This window comes from Fusarium graminearum, chromosome 2 (genome assembly GCF_000240135.3).
Source record: "Fusarium graminearum PH-1 chromosome 2, whole genome shotgun sequence".
Classification (NCBI taxonomy): Eukaryota; Fungi; Ascomycota; class Sordariomycetes; order Hypocreales; family Nectriaceae; genus Fusarium; species Fusarium graminearum.
Window position 1 is genome coordinate 2046401 of NC_026475.1, and position 19805 is coordinate 2066205.

A 19805-nucleotide genomic window follows, 5' to 3' on the forward strand; every position below is an offset into this window, starting at 1 on the left:
GACATGAGTGAGGCGCATCATGGTCCCGCCCCATTTCTCCATATTACTCAACAACTCGACCCTATCGCGAAGCTTGTACCCAGCCAAGCGACTTTTCTCCTTTGGGTTGGTCAACGTATCCCCCAAACTAGCGCTGGTGCGTTTGGCATCATAACGACTCAGATTCACCACCAATATCACAAGATAGTGAGAAACAGCTATTGGATTTTCTTGGTCTCGCCCGCAGTTATCCCTTCATTCATTCTAGACTCGGCGGCTTACCAAGAATGCCCGCTGGGTTATTGATAAAGCCTACTTTGGCTGGAACCAGAAAGGGGGCAATTGCCTAGTTTACCGACAGGTATCGGTCCTGGAGCCGTCTACTTTTACGGCTGAATATTGATCGACATGCTACTCGCCTTGTGGGACCGCGACTTTTCGATCTGCGGATATAACTCCACAAGCTTTTTGACACCCAAGAGTCGCTTGCGTGAGCTCCTAACACAGGCCGCGCGTGCCAAAAACAACAAACAACTACAATCGACGGTTCAATCGAGAGCCACCACTACCCCAAGAAATGATTTTGCCTATACTGGGTAAATTATTCGTATGATTAATGAGACACGATAATATTGGCGGCGCTGAGTAACGCGCGGTGTTCGTGATATTGAGCTAGTTTGACTCATGCTAGTCTTTTTTTATTAGGCGTTCAACAAGTTGGAAGCCATAGATGGATTAAATAAAGTAAGAGAAGGCAAAAGATAGACTGGTTCGGATTAGTATGATTACTACTAGATTAATAATTACATGATTCACCTTCCGTCTTGTGTTTCCGTTAACTTCAATCCGTCTGGTTTAAGCATCGTTCCTTGGCTTGTAGGTCATACTTCTAGACTAACCACTCAGACATGAGGTCCTGAGACTCTGAGGTTTATGTCTGTAGTAGACATATGTCTAGGCCGTTGTACCAATGCGCTTAAGTCCCATAACCTTGGGTTGAGTAGATATGTATTTATTCCTGTTTAACCGTATCGTAAGGATCCATTTTAAAGATTTTAAAGAATGCAACCAAAATGTAAGGGTATTGAAGTCGCCGAACCTTCGCAGAAGGCTTGGGCCCCTTATATACGGATGTGTGGCACAGTTACGGCATATTGTGCCATAACTGCTTGATCTTTTGGTCTATTGGGAAAGTGCAGCATGCCACCTGTACTCTTACACAAAACTGGTAACCTAGTAACCCAGCTATAACTCCGATACTCTCTGTAGCTTGGTGGGTCAACTTTACCTCTGGAAATATTGTTATACGACGAGACTAGTAGCTACTACTTAGTTATCGTTTATATAGCAGTTTTTAGTTTTCTCTCTCTTTATTTTCTTTATTAGCAGATTGTCTAGCCCTCAAGATACTCAATATTCTCAACTTGATAGGCTGTTCTGTCTGTCTATCTAGATTAAAAAACTTAACATTAAAACAAAAACGCTCTCGAGATAATTAACTTTCTCAACAAGCGTACGTGGTATACTAGTTGCCCAGTCATATAAACAGCAGCAAATTATTGATTGCTATAGTGGAAAGGAAGGGAGGTATAAGCCAAACGCGTCAACCTGGCGCGCCGGATGAACGTCGGTTAATGAAAGCTCGCTGCCCCTCCATCAAGCTTGGGAGCTGCAGTGGTCCTGGTCTTGGATCCCACTTCCGTCACCAGTATCTGCTTCAGCTTCTATCGTTAACACCCAGTACTGGGGTACCAACAAGCTATTCTATCTTTTTTCACTCTCTTTACTGGTATTGAATCAGAAATAATTCAAGTTGCGTCTTTGTCCGGACCTCGCTGGGGCTAGCGCATGAGTTGGCATCTTTTGTAAAGCTATGTGCCTACGGAGCATGCCCATACTCTGCTACAATGGACGCCGATTGGGATGAGGTATGTTCCCTGACACTTGACATACCCTAGCCATTCTGTATACCCAAATCGATGAAATAATAAACTACCAAATACATCGCACCTCTATGGACCTATTGTTCATTCACATACTGACACGGTGCCGTCACAGGTCACTCGGATACCCTTCCCGCCTCCGGGTGTGCGCGCGATGCAAACGCCTGTGACTACCATGATCTTTGACAATGTTCAGGAACTCCTTTGGACAGGAAACGATTATGTATGGGAAATTCTGAAGCCTGGGCGTCGTGACTGGGCTCTTGCTAATGGGAATACCAGGGCCGAGTTACATCCTTCTATGGCGCCGAACTTCAGCGATACACATCATTCAAAGCGCATACCTCCGCTGAAGGTCCGGTCCGCCAGATACTCCTCAATGAAAAAGGTGTCATAACCTTGGGAGCTCGGGATCTTCACATGGCCATACGAAGGGGACTGTATGTATGGCATATCAAGTAGGAGAACTCCCCAGCACAAATACGAAAGGACTCTTAGCACTAACCATGGGCAGGCATGAGGAGATGAAAGATTTGCGCTGTATGAGTTTTACATCCAAGGGAACAACAGAAATCATTGCCGCTGGCTGGCAAGACACGATGCTTGTAATTGACCTCATTAAGGGTAATGTAGTCAAACAAGTGAGTGGCGTGCTTTTGAATGTTGGAAACACAACCTAACGAACACTAGGTACCTACCGAACACCAGTACAACATGATGAAGCGTGGGCGTTACATATGCGCAGCTACGAGAGGTGGCGCTGTCAATCTTTTGGACCCGGTCACCTTTGCGGTCGTCAAGACATGGAATGCGCATTCCGCCTTGATCAACGACATGGACGCACAGCATGATTTCATTGTCACCTGCGGGGCCTCCCTCAGGCCGGGCCAGGGTTACATGCTGGATCCATTCTTGAATGTGTTTGACCTCAAGAATATGTTATCTATGCCCCCTATTCCCTTCCCAGCCGGTGCTGCCTTTGTGCGAATGCACCCAAAGATGCTTACCACTAGTATTGTGATATCTCAGAGCGGCCAGATCCATATTGTGGATCTTATGAATGTCAACACTAGTAACGTCCGACAAGCTAACACCCTTGCCTTGATTGGCATGTTCGAGATTGCACCTTCTGGCGAAGCGATGGCTTTGACGGATTCTGACAACAACATTCACCTGTGGGGATCGCCATCGAAGCTTCGTTTCGTGGAATATCCACAACCTGTCGAGTTCGCAACCCCACAAGAGCCTTTGCCCAACATTGAATGGACGGACGAGACGTGAGTTACCTCTTTCAGATATCGTATCTTCCATTTACCAATCTCTTTAGTCCTTTAAACACAATTGGCATGCCCCATTATCGAGAGGTTCTGTTATCTGCTTGGCCAGATATACCTTGCGATGTCGGGGCACCCCCTGTCAAGTTTGATGCGCAGTTCCTATCAGGACTCAAAGCAACTGAGTTTGGGCTCTATGGTCGCAATACCCGAGGATTGCGAAGGAACCAGGCCGAGAACACCCGCAACGTTCATAAATCGGGCAGCTCTGGTTTGAAGGCCCCCAAGTTCCTTAGCGAAAAGGCTCGTGAGCTTGCCTCTAGTAGCGCTGCAGACTCCGATGACAAGATCGATGAGCTGCTTGGTACTATGGCCGAGATGGGGATTGAAAGCAAAAAGTCCGAAGTGCCAGTTATGTACCGCAATGTCGAGATCAAGTACAGTAAATTTGGAGTGGACGATTTCGACTTTGGGTTGGTATCCTTACGTTTTGACAAGTGAGTCGTTGCTAACCAAGAGTAGATTCTACAACAAAACCCGTTACTCTGGACTCGAGACACACATTTCTAATTCGTACGCCAACTCCCTCTTGCAGATCATGCACTTCACTCCCGTCATCCGAAATCTCGCCCTTCAGCACGCTGCTACCTCTTGCATAAACGAAATTTGTCTGCTTTGCGAGCTTGGATTTCTGTTTGATATGCTTCAAAAGGCCGATGGCTCGATTTGTCAAGCAACAAACCTGCTGAAGACTCTTAGTAGTCATCCTCAAGGTATGATGAGTGTAATCCTGGCACAGAACATCACTGACTGTCGCAGCGGGTCCGCTTGGCCTCCTCGAAGAAGACCCCCATGGGTCATCTCTTAACGTGATGCTTCAGGGGCTTACTCGTTTTCTTTTGGACAAAATTGTGCACGACGCCAAGGCAATTAAACCGGTATCGTCTGAGATGGATCAGTCGGATATGGACCAGGTTTGTGGAACCTTCAGACCCGAACGTTTTTCGTACTAAAGTGAATAGGTGCTGGCTACCTCCGCGACGACTTCGATTAAGTGCATGAATTGCAGAAGCGAGTATACTCGCCCCGGTTCGACTTATGTCAACGACTTACTTTACCCCTCTGCTGTAAGTACGACGATCTGCCTCTTGAACCAAGACCTAATATAACCAAAAAGGTTGGGGGCCGAAATGCCAAGTTACCACGCATCACATTCTCTCAAATTCTTAAAAACAGTATTGAAAGGGAAACAACTTCTAAAGGATGGTGTGGTCGGTGCCAACGCTACCAGACTATCGCCACCAAGAAGGGTATCCATAGCATACCTGAAGTGCTCATGCTAAACACAGCCATCACTAACCAAGAACAAAGGGTACTTTGGTCAACACCGGGGTGGCTCCCTGAGGAAGTTGGAATCATCGTGGATAGAGAACAATTCTTCTGCTATGAGGGTGAAGATTTGAAACTCCATCTCCAGCGAGGCATGCATAAGATCAAAGTGTATTCATTGACTGGCATGGCCATCAATATCGAGAGTGGGCAGACGCAGAAATCGCATCTTGTGTCAATGGTCAATGTGGCGCACGCAGAGCCAGAAGCACCGGAAGAAAGCCGATGGCACTTGTTCAACGACTTTTTGGTGAGATCAGTTAGCACAGAAGAGGCACTCACTTTCAACACATCTTGGAAGGTTCCTTCGGTTGTCGCATACCAGTTGAAGGACAAGAACAACAAAATCGACACAGAATGGAAGAAAAACATTGACACTTCCATCCTTTACCAGGACTTCAAGTATGTGTCGACCTGCTGTTGCGTTTGGTTTTACTGACATTGTTTAGTCCAAATGCGGATCCTACGACAAAGACATATCGGGTGCTCGACCCTGACGATGAAGTTCCTGGCCCAAATACAATCATCGCGCTCGATACCGAGTTCGTTGCAGTGCGACAACCCGAGATCGAGATGAACTCGGATGGTGAAAGGGAGACCATCCGTCCTATAGTATACGCACTTGCTCGAGCATCGGTCGTCCGTGGTACAGGTGAAGATGAAGGCATGCCATTTATCGACGACTACATCAGCATCAGAGAACCGATTGTGGATTACTTGACATCCTACTCGGGAATCACTGAGCAAGATCTAGACCCTAGAGTTTCGAAGCACAGCCTCCTGCCATTGAAGATGGTATACAAGAAGATGTGGATTCTTCTCAACCTCGGATGCAAATTCCTGGGTCATGGACTTAAACAAGATTTCCGAGTCATCAACATACACATCCCCAAGTCACAAGTTATTGACACAATCGACTTGTTCTTCCTCAAGAATCGACTGCGAAAGCTATCATTGGCCTTTTTGGCATGGCACCTTCTCAAAGAAGATATCCAAATGGAGACGCACGACTCCATCGAAGATTCCCGGACAGCTCTCAAGTTGTATAAGAAGTATCTCGAGTACCAAGATGCCGGAATTCTGGAATTGATGTTGCAGGATATCTACCGTGTGGGCAGAGAAGTTGCTTTCAAGCCGCCTCGGAAAGATGATCAGCAGTTGCCAAGGTCGGATACGCCACCTCCATTGCCTGCCGACAACTCAACCGGGCCGGTCACGCCGGTTAGAAACACCAACTATTTGGCACAGACGCCTGGATCTGCATTTGGAGGCGCTTCAGGCTGGACACCAGGAAAGGGATCCCCATTGCCCCAGTAGGTGATAGAAGGTAAGAGGGGTCCCAACGAGGATTTGGAAAGGGATGAACGCCAGGATCAAAGAGAGGGCGAGCCCACAGCTAAAGGATACCAAACTACGCGTGAAAGAAGATGCGAAGCACCAGAAGAGCATGAGTCCACTGATGACGAATACCAAACCGCGGACGAGTACGATACTTCAGACGAAGACTACAAAAGTACAAGCGAGTACCAATCTTCAGATGAAGGAGAGAGCGAAGCCTCACAGGATGATGAGACCTCAGATGAAGAAGAGAGTGACAGGCGGGTTGCTAAAAAATAGAGACTTGAAGCAGTACAGACGAAATCATTAGTCCACTCTTAGGCCATTCATACACTAAGAGTGATCTAATATTTATGCCAGCCACTAAATCAGTACCGGTTTTTATGCAACCCACCTGACATTTATCGACGACTACATCAGCATCAGAGAACCGATTGTGGATTACTTGAAATGCAACCCACCTGAGTGAATCCGAACATTCAGAACATCAAGAAGAGGACCACTTTGCTGATCAAAGGGAGGATGAATCAGAACATTCCGAAGAAGAGGATGAAACTGAAGATCAGAAAGACGACGACCCGGAACGTGATTTTCCCCCCAGACCCGAGAAGTGACTAGGGTTTGTGGTGTTATTGAAAAGAGTTTGTTCGAGTACGAGTTGGTGCAAGCTCTTTTCCATACTACAAGTGTTGCATCTAGTTGTATGTATGTATCCTTACGCTAAGCGCTCAGCGGTCTTTACATACCTTCCTAGTCAGAGACTTTGTGAATATCCTAGAAAAAGAAAAAGAGACAATTTCCTATTAGTGTTGCTGGGTTTCGTTTCACGATGCTCTTGTTATGCCTCACTTTTCAAGTTGGTGGGTGACTGCTAGCGAACTCGAGCTCCTTCCTCCTGTGGAAACAACCAAGTACTAAGGGAAAGACCAACCTGCCAAGGTAGCCGCGCCATAATTCCTAACCCGAACTTGTCTTTTCAACTCTCTACTTACAAACTCATCTTGCTAATACTTTTCTTTTACTTCACTACCTATTTCATGCTCTAGTTGCTCAACTTGCGTTTCACCACCTACCTACTGCCACTTTTATAATCCGATTTATTCTAACCGCATCCTTCTCTCGACGATGGAGGGTTATGACGATGTACGATGCCTCCCTAGAATCCCGAAGCTCTTCCCTACCTCTGACTCGCAACCGGAGCTCGTTCTGTTTTCCGCATCCTCTGATACCGGAAGCTCGACGAATAGCGCTCCCCACGCTCTTGATACTTGCAACGATAGTAATAAAGATGGCAGACGAGAGGAAGACCAAGAACAAACCGAGTCTCTGCCCAGTAACGCCCCTCACTCGACGCTCATAACCTTTGGAGATGAAAAGGCTATGTTTTAGAAGAACAATGATGCGGAAGAATACCCAAAGCCTTCAAGAGTGTTCACGACAGAGATCACACAGTCTTCACAGGACGACACGGCTTCACTTAACCCCTGCACCAGTTCCGCGCACTCAGACGGTGACCGTCAAGAGGACGCCACAGAAGACTGGAGAAATTTGGGCAACGAAGCTCTCAACCCGGATGACCACTCCGATGGTACCAATCCTGGCAGTTCGGGTGAAACAACACCAAACGCACGCTTCTTTGAGACATGCATAGCTTCGATTGGCGCTCAAGAACAAGCTCCGCAGCCCTTGACAAGACACCGCTTGCAATCAATACCGGATACACGACTCTACAAGCTAGGTTCAGTATACAACAAGCTGAAAGGGATGGCGGAAGATTCACAGGCTGCCACTGCCGGTAGTGATACGCCTCGGCGGGACCTAGACGCTGATCCTGATGGCACTTTGGAGGGCCCTGACGTTGCCTCGGAGCCAGACTATCCAGCTTACTACATCTTCGACCCTCGGTCAGCTGGCTCTGCATACTATATGTATCAAGATTCTGATACACAAGAAGGTTACAAGATCGAGAAAGTTTCCTTCAAGCCCATGCTGCCAGAGCCAGGACAGCGAGCATACTGCATTGAGGCATCGGAGAAAGACCAAGGTGAACCCAGGCACGAGAGCCAAGAGACACTGTGGAGGGTCGACTCATCTCGCGTTCCTGCAGTAGTCATCGATTCAGACAGCTCAAGTTCACACGAAGCGGTCGTTGATACGAACGAGCCCCTTTATGCTGGGGATGAGGCTACCCAGAGTATTGCCAGGAAAGTGAGCGATCGACTTCAGAAGATCCGGCATTTGAGGGAACACCTGCGTGTCATCAATGGAAAAGGGCGAGACGTTCCAGAAGCGAGAGGACTGTATCTCATTGGTGACAAGGATATCCGCGATGTTGTCAGTATTGTTCTGAGCGAAGTGTTCAAGAATGGCCATGTCGATCGATCCGAAAGAAGAACCACAACAACGGAATCTTCTGAGGGTCGACCCCTACCAAAGTTAGACGGAGATTCAAATGCTATTCTGGTGCCTACACCCACAGCAGTAGATCCAGCAACAACCATCAACCTACCCAGCACCTCTTATGCAAACATTAACGCATCAGACATGCAAGTTCACACTAAAACACGCGGTGCCGAGTCCGATACAACGACAACAGTCATCACACGTCGGAGTGTTGCTGAAATTGTTTGGGCTCGGGCTTATCCTGAAGGCTATGATCCGGATTCGCGAACGCATGGTCGAACTGTGTCTGACTGTTGCTCGCCCACTCACGGAGGCTCACGTTCGTGTCCAGATGATCGAAGACAGAGTCATCCCAAGGAAGTCAAAGGCGATCCTACACTACGACATTTTACTACACCAAAGAGTACAGCTGAGATTCTCGCAGACATTATGTGCAACAAGAGCTTTGAACAGCAACTGAGAGTCAGCGATGGCACTGTCATTACTTCATTTCCCAGGCTCTTTTCTCGTGATTTGACCACAGAATGGCCTAGATCATTTCCAGATGGCGGAGACTTGATCAAGCCTGCACCCTCTACGCTGTATCACCAAGGCGTTGATGCCTGTAGTGGTCTTCATGAGCCAGTATCATCACCTTCTAACGAGCAGCCCCCGATATGTCCAACATCCACGACCAACGATAGTTCGTTCTTTGGTGCAAATCCTTTCAATCCTAAATCTAGGAACAAATACTTGCCAACTCCTCTTGCAGCAGAGAGAAGACTCAGCGCTTCTCTGGATGCTGATACCCTAAGACGCCGCAGCACGCAGATCGCTGACATTGAAGAAGAGCGCTTGGACGATTGCCAACCACGTCCTGGTCTTATGAACAAGATCAAGCACGGCAGCCACAAGCTTTTTCATAAAGGCCATTTTCGGAGGCCAAACGGGAGTACAGCGACCGAAGAGGATGCTCTTGATGAGAGCAGTGTCGTGCGTTCAGGGAACGGCACAGGAAGAGGAGGAGCTCCAGAACCGCCCGTATCAGATAGCTCGAGAGTACACAATACCGCAACAGGGGGTAAGCTCAACGTCGCCTCATATGAAGAGGGGATATGTTCGGAGGATGACGAGCCACACAGATGCGTCAACGATTCATCGTCTCGAGATCTTTCTCCGAAACGATGATCAGTGAAGAGAGGCATGATGGAAAGCGTAATTAGAGCATAAATACCTAGACACCTCAGTTGATAGAAAGAATGCACATATTTCATAAATATACGACCCTTGTTGGAATGTGTAACTCATAGATACTACTTCCTGTTATTGGTAAACTCGTCAACTTGAAACTTAGAATCGTAAAGTACCAACGCATATGCATCGTTATATCCTATTAATGCCTATACCATGTCTAAATGTCCTACACGGCCTTGCTGGCTCTAGCCTTGTTCTCCCTATGCCTCTTCTCCTTGGCCGCTGTCTTGCGACGCTTCATCCATGATCTGTTGAGATCACGTCTGTTATCCCAGAACCAAGCCTGGAAATCGCTTGAGCTCTGCGGACCAGAAGCATCCTTATCTCCTTCCTCCTCCCCGTACCCATGCTCCGCCATATCGGCATCTTCATCTCCCTCCTCATCCTCAGGCCAGAAGTTGCGCATGCGCGAGGGATGCGCCGTATCAGGTGTAGGAGCAGCGCTTCTAACGCCACGCCATTCAAAGTCCTGGCGAGAAAAGGGAGTCATGGGGCCTGGTGTTGCAATTGTTTGGTTGGCGGGGTCTTGGTCCTCTTCTTCCTCGATGTCATCGTCGTCATCGTCTCCGCCGCCGAAGAAGCTGAATGGCTCGGCTTCCTTCTTGGCTGGCGTCTCGGTGGCGCTTTCCTCGGGCTTGGATCGTTTGTACAGGGCTTCGAGGGGATGGATCTTGGTGGCGGGGGTCAGAGGAGGGGGTATCTTGATGGTGAGATCGCGGGAGGAGCTGGAGGACATGGGTCTGTTGTCGTCGGCTTTGATGGCTGAGAGAGGAGGCGTTGCTTGTTGGGGTTGTTGAGGAAATTCTTCGTCGGAGGAGGACTCGTCATCTTTTTGGGGTGTAGCCTTGGCGGTCTTTTCTTCCTTCTTCTCCTTTACTGTGGTATCAACCTCCATTTCGTCCTCACTCTCATCCTCTTCCTCTTCTGAAGACGAGCCACCGCTGCTGGTGCCACTGTCGCTAGTTTCATCGTCTGACTCAACCGGAGGAGGAGTGGCCTTCTTGGCCTTCTTCTTCTTGGGCGCAGGTTCGCCGATTTTCTTCTTCTCTTTGACAGTTTCAACCACGTTGCCCTCCTCATCCACCCAGCCCTTACCGTCGACGTACTCAGTCGCCGCGCTGACTTCGCCGTCGGCAGAGTTCTTCAAGAAGCTGGGGAACTTTGTCGTCTTTTCAAACTCGTGAACCACCACTTCGCGACCCTTGCCATGCTTCTTGCGCTTCCGGGGCTGGTCGTCCTCGGGGAGGGTAGAGGTGAGATTGGGAGGGACCTTTGTCTTGAGAAGACACTCATCTCCCTCTGTATACTTTGACTTTAGGCGCTTCTTCTTTTCTGTGAACTTGCCGTCCTTTTCTTTTTCCTTGTCCAGCTTGCTCTTTTTCCTTCTTTGGTCGGCATTCTCTGTCCAGCCTCTCTTGACTTTGCGGTCTGTCAGAGCGACACCCTCGAGAATGTCGGGATTGCGCTTTCGTTTTCTCCTCTCCTCTTTTGACTCCTTGTGCTTCTTGTGCTTCTTCTCCTCTTCCTCGTCCTGCTTGTCAAGCTCGGCAGTAGGCTCGATCTTGTTCTCTGGGCGGGCCTTTTCGACACGGACCTTGCTGCCCTTGAGGACAGAGCCATGGAGTTTCTTTTTCAACTTATCAGCCTCCATGGTGGGCAGTTCGACGTAGCCGTAGCGGCGCTCGGGAAAAGTGTCGATTGTGTGGTAAGAGATGTTTCGCGCCTTGGGAGCTGCAGAGGCCGACAGGACGACCTTGATGAGCTCGGGATCGAGAGGGCTGATGTGAAGTCGGACGTAGTCGCTGGAAGCAGCTTCAGCTTCAGCGGACATTGCGAAGTGAAGAGTATAATTAAAGGTTGTGCGACGCAGAAAGCGTCGATTTGAAATGAATGTCCAAAGAAAAAGGGACGAGCTTTTACTTTTTGCTTTTGCGATTTGCCCAGAAAAAAAGTTCCAGGGACCCTTTTAGCGTTGGATGGGAAGCGCAGTCTCTGATTGGCTAAATGGAGCGACGTTGATCCGAGCGATCGGATCTTGTAGATGTGATGTGATATTAGTTGATGCATAATGTTTATAAAATCAGATAAAAAACATCATTGGAATTTCTTAGTATAGTAAGGTCGTTCAAGTTTTAGATTCTACTAGTAAAAGCTCATGAGACTGAGTTGACAGGTTGACTAACGTCTCAGTTACCGCTGAGATGTCAACTCGTTCCGTTACAGATCCGATTACTCAATCTGGAAAGTATACAAAAGACTGAAGCAACCACAAGACACCCTCGGCGACAAGCTTAAATGGGAGATGGAGTACGGATGATGTAACCTTATGCACTGCAGAGAAATGTTCTAGATTGTGGTGTCGATAATTCGTGTGTAGTATTGCGACAAACCAGGGATCCTTGAAACCCTTGGCTTATACTCTTTGGGACGAATAGTGTCGCAGACAGTCTTAACGACAACAGCCATGATACAGGTCCCGTCGGATGTGCTGAGATATTGGGATGGAAACTTAATACTCGGTTCTATAGTTTTGGTATCATGCTCGATTCAACTTTATGCCTTGGCTTGTTTTGCTTAGCGATGGTCACATATAGTCTCAGTGTATAAAAGGAGGACAGTTCCTGTTTATTCGACTTAGTTTTAGTAGATATCATCGCACTTTGTTTGTATCTCTTCAATTTGTTTCAATCCCTGGAGGATCTTTTTACTTGTTAATTAATTATTCATTCTTTTCTTCACTAAGTACCATTTCCAAAACTGTCATTCAAGATGCATTGGCCTACTCTCATCGTCTTCTTCGCCGGATCTGCTCTCGCTGGTATGAACCCATCCCGACCAAAACTACCATCACGATACTAACTTGTTGACTTAGCGCCTCACTTGGCCAAGAGACAGAACCCCTGCTTTATCGTTGGCTCCGAAGCCCTGCCTGAAGAGGTCTCGTCCGGGGCCGCAGGTCTGGCCTCTGCTGTCACCTGCGACACTTCGCGAACAACCATCGACGGCGTCCCTGACGTGATCTCCAACGGCATATCCTTTTCCTCCGTCAACTTTGCCGAATCAGGTCAATCCCCTCTGACCTTTGCCCTCGACAAATTCGCGACTTCATCACCCCTGGCGAACAACGATGTCAACAAGTTTCAGAACGAGTTGAATGTTTACCTTGCTACCGAGGCGGGTATCAGAGCAGCTGGAGGAAACCTTGCCATCAAGGTGCCCAAGTTCTTCCTGCAATTCCAGATTGCTCGAATTCAGCAGGCACAGGGTGCTGTGTCCAACATTCCTGGCATGACCGTCGATCATCAGCTCGAAAAGGTGCTTAAGAATGCAGCCGGAGAAGACAAGTCTCTCCTTGACCAAGTGAACGAATTGGCTATCAACTTGAACTGAGTGCCAACACACGCAGTATAATAATACAAATGGTCCTAATTTTTCATCCAACCCAATGTTTGTACAAGTGACACCCACATAGCCATCGTTATAAAAATACATCCCATCACAACAATTAGAGAGGAGAATGAAATACGCTAGAAACATCCCTAGAAACACCGGCATTCATCGTGACCCAAGCGCCAAAGAAATGATTTTACGAAGAGCCCCGGAACCAAGGCTGAGGGTCCTGCTCGTGTCTGTCACCGCCAATGGCCTTCCACCAGGTATCGGTGCTCCAGCGAATAATGCGCTCGGCCGAGCCCAAAGGAGTAGCAGCGGGACGCACGTCGAGGAAGAAAACAGGCTCGCCGTCAGCCTCAGGCTCGCCAGAGTAATAGTCGATGATATATCGAATCTCCTTCCTCTGCCCGTTGATCTCTCGTGCAACGTACCAGTCGTGTCGGTCGAAAGGGGGCTCGGTACTGGAAACAAGTTAGCCAAGAAATTATGTGTATACTAGAAATGACGAGAACTTACCCAAACTTGGAGGGATAAATCCAGCCCAAGACCTGCATCATATGAGCCTTGGGAGTGAGCTCCTTAGGTCGGCCCTGGAAGCGGACAAGGCTAGGCTCAGTGTCGACGCCATCCCAGTGCTTGTTCAGCTCCTCTTCAACATGACCCTCGCCTCTCTTGCAGATTTGCCAGCCCTTGTAGAGACCCCGCGCAAATCTTTGCTCCCAACCAAGAATTTCCTGCCATGCGCCCTCATTGAGGAAGTTGTGCACCGAAACCATGCCCTCGACGGCAGTGATATCGGTATCAGTATAACCCTTGCGCAGCAGCGCATTGTACATCTGCTGAGGAGAAGGGTACTCCCAGTTGCCATCGCCAGAGCCCTTGGGGATGGTTGACGCATCTCGGCTAGTCGGCAAGGCGAATTCCTGGTTAGGCGCAGGCTTCTGGGAAAGATCGGGGAACATGTAGTTGAGAGGGTTGAGCTGAGAGATCAGAGACTTGGGCTGCTCCTCGTTTCGGGCACCGTGAGGAACAGGACATCCTGACGTAGGCGGGGGGATTGAGGCGGGCTTCGGTTTAGCAGCGGGATTCAAGGCATCGGCCGACTTTTGGTGCATAGGGCAACCAGGCTGGAGAATGGTTAGTATATCAACAAAGAATTTGAAGAATGTGAGCGTACTGGAGGAGCCTTGTTGGTAGTTGCTGGATGACCAGCAGGAACCGCAATAGCGGGAGCTGCATCTGCCCAAAACCAACCCATTGTCGATGGTTATAAAATAAAGCTGGATTGTTTGATAAAGGACCTGAGAGAAAAAAGGTATTGGCCTCGAAAGCGCAATATTTGGGAGAATCGAAAATATTGGTTGGCGATGATGACAAGATCAAAGAATTGGAGAATGGGGAAATGTATGAGCAAGAAATTCCCAGATATGGATGCTTTATCGCGCCTATCAAAAAATTTGTGTCGCAAAAAGAGGCAAGACCGGGGCAAACCGCGCCAAGTGCTTCCCACTTTCCTTGTGAGTTCCCGTCTCCAGCGAGAAATGTTTCTGCTTTTTGTCAGCGCAGCACGTGCCTTCCCGAGTTGTTCCCGAGAAAGAATTAAAATCTTATTAAATTAATCGATAAGGCGATCGATAATGAATACGTGCTTTATACGTCACTTTTAGCAGTGACCAGCTCGACGTCACTAACACTATCCGTTAGCTCGTACCAGGGGATGGCGGGCATCCCTGTAATCAAGTCGTTGCATCATTAATGTTAGCACATGCAAAAGTATTTGTCGCTCTTTAATACTTTGAAACTGCTTTCTTCTCAATCCTCGAATGCGATCCTCTTTAACCTTCTCTCGAACATGAGAGCGTTCGCGTCTATTCAATTCTTCAACAAGACACTTCCTCTGTCGCGATGAGAGCTGGCCCTTTCATAGGCCGCTTTTTCGTGCATCCGGGCCTCCGAACATGTCCGAATGTCAGGCCAAACATCTCGATCCTTAGCCGTCGATTCGCTTCCCAAAGCTCACGCCACCCTCGATTTACAAAATGGTCTACACCTACCTCGAGAAGAATAGCCTTGCAAGCATCTGGCGGTGCGGTGGCACTAGGAACAGCTGCCTTTGTTGAATTATCGCAACAGGAAAACGGCAATGATCAAGAAACCGGAGAAAAGCGCATGCTCGAAGCGTCGCGAGCTGAAGTGCGAAAGGGCGTTCGAGCTGAGTCGCGAGGTCTTACACGAGTGGGAGAGCGTATCAAATACTTGATTGATCTTCTGATCATCGAACCTGTGTGCACCGGATTTCGTTTTCTGCAGCTTGTCGTTATCTTCGTACCAGTCATTATCACGATCCCTGCCATTTACTTTGGAAGCCGACGTCCCGATAGAGATAATGAGCGATCAGGGACGCTCTGGTGGTATGGCTTTCTGGTCAATGAGATGGAACTAGCTGGCCCAGCCTTTATCAAACTCGGGCAATGGGCTGCCTCACGAACCGACATCTTCCCCACGGAGATGTGTGAGATCATGTCCAAACTTCACTCAAATGCGCCAGCTCATTCGCTCCATGCTACGCGCGTGACCGTTGAAGCTGCATTTGGTGGCCTCCCCTTTGAGGAGATTTTCGAAGAGTTCCACGAGAAACCTCTTGGCGTTGGCGCCATTGCGCAGGTTTACAAGGCCAAATTGAAGCCTGGGCTGGCCAAACCAGAGGAAGCCGAACTGCACGATTCATATCATTTAGCCCAGAACGTGAAGCGCAACGTTGACACGGTCCTAAAGAGCTCACCACAAAGGATACCGTCATCATACGTTGCAATCAAGGTGCTACATCCCCGTGTAGAGAGAACAGTCAGAAGAGACCTTCGCATCATGGGCTTCTTTGCCTCACTCCTCAACCTTATCCCAACCATCGAGTGGCTTTCATTACCGGACGAGGTAACTCAGTTTGGAGAGATGATGAAGCTGCAGCTCGATCTCCGTATAGAGGCCGCAAACCTGGCGACTTTCCGAAAGAACTTTAAGGATCGGTCCACTGCTTGGTTTCCATACCCTTACACAGAGTACACAACTCGCAACGTTCTGATTGAGGAGTATGCCCAGGGTATCCCATTGGCAGACTTCATGGAGAATGGCGGTGGCGTCTTCCAACACGATATCGCCGATGAGGGTCTCGATGCTTTCCTTCGTATGTTGCTGCTTGACAACTTTGTTCACGCGGATTTGCATCCTGGCAACATCATGGTACGATTCTACCAATCAGCTCACCCAGACCTCCGCCTACGAAAGGCAATGACCAAGGCCCATCCTGATGAGGCAGAAGATGTCACCGAGCAAGTGCTCGAGCGACTTCGACCATACCGACATCGCAAGGATACAAAAGCATGGCAGGATGAGCTGGCCAAAATCGACGCCGAGGGGTTCCGCCCTCAACTTATCTTTATTGATACAGGACTGGTGACCGAGCTCAACGCCGTGAACCGCGAAAACTTCCTCGACCTTTTCCGCGCCGTTGCTGAGTTTGACGGCTACAAAGCTGGTCATCTCATGTGCGAGCGCTGTCGCCAACCAGATGCCGTGCTGGACAAGGAAGTGTTTGCCCTCAAAATGCAACATCTCGTTCTCAGTGTTAAGAGCCGTACTCTGGCTCTCGGTAACGTCAAAATTGGCGATATCCTGCAAGAGGTACTCAGCATGGTTCGAAACCACCATGTCCGCCTCGAAGGCGACTTTGTCAATGTCGTAATCAGCATCCTCCTTCTCGAGGGCATTGGCCGCAGCTTGAATCCTGATGTCGATCTACTCAGCAGTTCACTACCAATTCTACGACAGCTTAGCGCTCAGAGTGGAACAAGTATGGCCAAGCACGGAGACTTCTCTATGTTGGTGGTATGGCTGGGATTAGAAGCCAGACGTTTTATGCAGGCCAGTATTGAAGATGTAAGTCCTGAGAGTACCCCTCCGTCCCTTGCATATACTAATATCAATCAGGTCGAGCGATGTGTCAAGTACGATCAGCTCTCTCCGAATATATAATAGTGTAGAACTCTGTATTAGATGAGAATATCTGGAGTTCAAAGCATCACCGGCGTACTTTGGATTTTACAAGAGGCGTGCCTCGGAGTTAAAGAGAGATTTAGACGTACAAATCCACTTACACTACACATAGGCTCAACTCATTTGAAGTTATCAAGAGCAATTTCTTGGAATATTATCATTGTCAAACATGTTTAGATTAAATGCCGCTTAAAAGCGACGTCTTCAACTCAACCCTTTCTATACCTATGTGCTGGTTGCGCACTTTAATATTCCCTTGATGACACCATGCGCCCCTTTCCCTTAAGTTACAAAGATGTATCCGTATCCGTACCCATACACGCAGACTTCTAATCTGTGCTTGCGCTCAGCTCTGTGGACTTCTCCCACAGGTTCCTGAGCAGGGCAGCCGTCCCATCTTCTTCTTCGCCGCCGACAAGGCTTGATCCGCTTAGCCGATCCGTCAACCTGCCATCGTCGTCGTTGCCGTCGTAGCTCGACCCTGCGCCATTGGTGCGAACCGAGGTAGCGCGCTTGGGTGTGCCTGGCCGTCGAGCATCGGGCATGCTGACGTTGCGAGTGTGCTGGCGCATCACGAGATCCCCGGTGCGCTTGCCGTTCGTAGAGGCCGAGTAAGGCCTTGGAATGCGCAATGACTTTTCCATGCCGGGGAGGTGGTTGAGGCGTTCGAGTGAGCGTGAGACTGGGTTTTGATACCTTCGAACGACAAGATACTCCATACCGGTGCGCTCCAAGAGCTTACCGACACGAGGATCTCGACTGTTACCGCCATCATAGCCAGGACCACCAACACCGATGAGTGGCGTATGGCCAACTACACCCCCAACACCACCGACTGCTTGTCCAGGTTCAATTACGGAGCTGGCTCGCTGCAAGTTAAGCTTCTGCTGTGTCCGTGATGTCTGGGCAGCGGGTGGCGCGGTGCGCCTTGCTGTCTTGGGCGCAAGAGCACTATCGTCAACTTCTTGCTTTGGCGCGCTTGTAGGCGGCTCTCGACGCTCTTCGAGATCGCCTTTCAAGCTGGTTATGGAGCGTGCCTTGTGAGGAGTTTCATCATATCGGGGAAAGTCCCCTCGACGTGGTCGGTAAAAAGACCCATCGCTAGTCAATCCTGAACCAACAGCTTCGACAAACCGGGATGTCAACTCGTCAGTATTACTTCCCGCAAGAGTACCCGATCCAGGGGTTTCGGCAGATGCTGGAGCAAAGTGCCGAGGGGATATCTGCGCTAGGTCGGCGGTCATCTGTGGCGGAGCTCCGTGAGACGGAGTGCGCTTGAGAATGCGGGAAGTGAGATACTCCTTGTGATGCGCCGTTTCTCTTTCTGGACTGGTTGAGTTTGGCTGCTCTGGTTCTTCCTCCTCTTCTTCTTCCTCTTCCTCCTGCTCCTGTTCGGCCTGCTTGAAGGCTGATGGATCGTTGGGGGTTACGGGTCTCGAGCGGTCGTCAGGGTGGACAGAGTGGTTGCTGCTATTGAGAGACCCCTTGCGGGAGAGGTAGGGCGAATTGGAACCACTGGCATCAACCCATTCGTCCTCCTCGTTGCCCAAATCAAAATGCACCTGCGACTTGCCGCCAGAGGTTTGAGGCTGGTAGACAATTGTGGTGCTGGATGCGCGCTTGAGTTCTGCAGATCGGGTTCGCTTGCCAATTTCCGTATGCGAGCGATTGCGCTTGAGTTTGGAGTGGGAGGGGCTCTTGACGATTTTTGGTTGCGGAGAATTCTTGATCAATTTCGTTTGTGACGCGCTTTTAACAAGATTGCCCGAGGAAGAGTCGCGCGAAGATAGTTTGGCGTCGCTGGCAGCTCGGCGATGCGAATTGGATGCAAGGGCTGCAGCGTTTCTTTGAAGAAGTTGTTGCTGTTCAACCTGATCGGGAGTGTCTGTGTGACGACGGCTGAGCTTTGGCTGTTTGGGGGCAGTTTTGGAACCAGGGCCTCGGGCGTGATGCAGGTGACCGACTGTGTGCTGTCGCTGGTGATGACGCACAGGTCGGCGATGTTGCTGATGCTGGTTTTGGCTGTGAACACCGCTGCTCTCGCTGTGCGAATCACTCTCCTGATGGTTGAGCGGAGGTCGTTTTGATTGGCCGCCCGTGGACGATGCGCTGTCCGCATCTTTGGTGTGAGGCATGGCTGCCTGTACCTGTCGTATTGGGACGTGGAGGGGGGTGGTAGGGAGGTATAATACAGCAAAGGTTGCGCACAATTTTCTGTCGGTAACGAATTGATCAAGAGCGATTCGAGGAGTGAGAAATCGGGGGTTTCGCGACCGTGGTTCTTTTTTTCCCCTTTGTTTGATGATTATTTTTTGCGATTACAGTGTCAAGTTATGTTCCTCCTGGCCGGACCGACGATCCGAGCATATGCTATCATGAGCACTGGGAGGGAGAAGGGAGAAGGGCGAATCGCGAACCGTGTACGAGGCTGAAAAGAAGAAAGGTGATTGTAAGAAATTAATTAAGACCAAGGTCGAGTCGTGTCGTGTCGTGTCGTGAGGAAATATGCAGCCGTCGGATCGCGAATGGGTGGTAGTTCCGTTCCCGTAACCGAATATGGAGCTCCCTTTAAGTGTAAGTAGGGCTCCTCCCTTGAGTGATGTCAATGTTGACGGATTGGCCAAGTGAAGAATTGGTGAGGTCAGGCGTGGTGGAGAGGTGGAGTTTATCTCTGACGATCACTCTGGAGACTTGAATCTGAATCTGGGGATAGATAATATGATGTGAGATGTGATGAATGAGAAACGAAAGGGAGGAAAAGGAGAAGTGTGTGTGTGTGAGAGAGAGAGAGAGAGAGAGAAAG

General features: G+C 49.2%; 7 protein-coding genes across 7 annotated transcripts; 4 read left to right on the forward strand and 3 right to left on the reverse strand.

Annotated features, from left to right (window-relative positions):
• Positions 1-1886: 1886 nt before the first annotated feature.
• Positions 1887-6202, forward strand: FGSG_08390 (uncharacterized protein; the record flags this gene model as incomplete). Its single annotated transcript, XM_011322085.1, has 12 exons — positions 1887-1907; positions 2038-2145; positions 2205-2362; positions 2437-2563; positions 2613-3199; positions 3250-3669; positions 3719-3969; positions 4016-4170; positions 4219-4323; positions 4374-4987; positions 5035-5898; positions 6010-6202. The coding sequence occupies 12 exons, from the start codon at positions 1887-1889 to the stop codon at positions 6200-6202; spliced, it is 3603 nt and encodes a 1200-aa protein (XP_011320387.1).
• A 1009-nt stretch (positions 6203-7211) lies between these two features.
• FGSG_08389 (uncharacterized protein) lies at positions 7212-9493 on the forward strand (the record flags this gene model as incomplete). The annotated part of the gene is made up of 2 exons (XM_011322086.1): positions 7212-7256; positions 7313-9493. The coding sequence occupies 2 exons, from the start codon at positions 7212-7214 to the stop codon at positions 9491-9493; spliced, it is 2226 nt and encodes a 741-aa protein (XP_011320388.1).
• A 125-nt stretch (positions 9494-9618) lies between these two features.
• Positions 9619-11410, reverse strand: FGSG_08388 (uncharacterized protein; the record flags this gene model as incomplete). The annotated part of the gene is made up of 2 exons (XM_011322087.1): positions 9730-11410; positions 9619-9625 (listed from the first exon to the last, which is right to left on the reverse strand). Exons 1-2 carry the CDS (start codon positions 11388-11390, stop codon positions 9619-9621), a joined length of 1668 nt encoding a protein of 555 aa, XP_011320389.1. The 5' UTR covers positions 11391-11410.
• A 918-nt stretch (positions 11411-12328) lies between these two features.
• FGSG_08387 (uncharacterized protein) lies at positions 12329-12949 on the forward strand (the record flags this gene model as incomplete). Its single annotated transcript, XM_011322088.1, has 2 exons — positions 12329-12377; positions 12432-12949. 2 exons carry the CDS (start codon positions 12329-12331, stop codon positions 12947-12949), a joined length of 567 nt encoding a protein of 188 aa, XP_011320390.1.
• Positions 12392-14353, reverse strand: FGSG_08386 (cytochrome c heme lyase). The gene is made up of 3 exons (XM_011322089.1): positions 14130-14353; positions 13469-14079; positions 12392-13413 (listed from the first exon to the last, which is right to left on the reverse strand). The coding sequence occupies exons 1-3, from the start codon at positions 14208-14210 to the stop codon at positions 13146-13148; spliced, it is 960 nt and encodes a 319-aa protein (XP_011320391.1). The 5' UTR covers positions 14211-14353; the 3' UTR covers positions 12392-13145.
• Positions 14354-14857: 504 nt separating this feature from the next.
• On the forward strand, positions 14858-16981 carry FGSG_08385 (uncharacterized protein; the record flags this gene model as incomplete). The annotated part of the gene is made up of 2 exons (XM_011322090.1): positions 14858-16885; positions 16937-16981. The coding sequence occupies 2 exons, from the start codon at positions 14858-14860 to the stop codon at positions 16979-16981; spliced, it is 2073 nt and encodes a 690-aa protein (XP_011320392.1).
• Positions 16982-17331: 350 nt separating this feature from the next.
• FGSG_08384 (uncharacterized protein) lies at positions 17332-19137 on the reverse strand (the record flags this gene model as incomplete). Its single annotated transcript, XM_011322091.1, has 1 exon — positions 17332-19137. One exon carries the CDS (start codon positions 19135-19137, stop codon positions 17332-17334), a length of 1806 nt encoding a protein of 601 aa, XP_011320393.1.
• Between the last annotated feature and the right edge of the window lie 668 nt (positions 19138-19805).

Excerpts from the sequence above, each read along its gene's own strand:
- FGSG_08386 (XM_011322089.1), bottom strand. The coding sequence starts at position 14,210 with ATGGGTTGGTTTTGGGCAGATGCAGCTCCCGCTATTGCGGTTCCTGCT. Across the intron at positions 14,080-14,129 it reads CTACCAACAAGGCTCCTCCA|CCTGGTTGCCCTATGCACCA; the intron begins GTACGCTCACAT and ends ACCATTCTCCAG. Across the intron at positions 13,414-13,468 it reads ATTTATCCCTCCAAGTTTGG|TACCGAGCCCCCTTTCGACC; the intron begins GTAAGTTCTCGT and ends ACTTGTTTCCAG.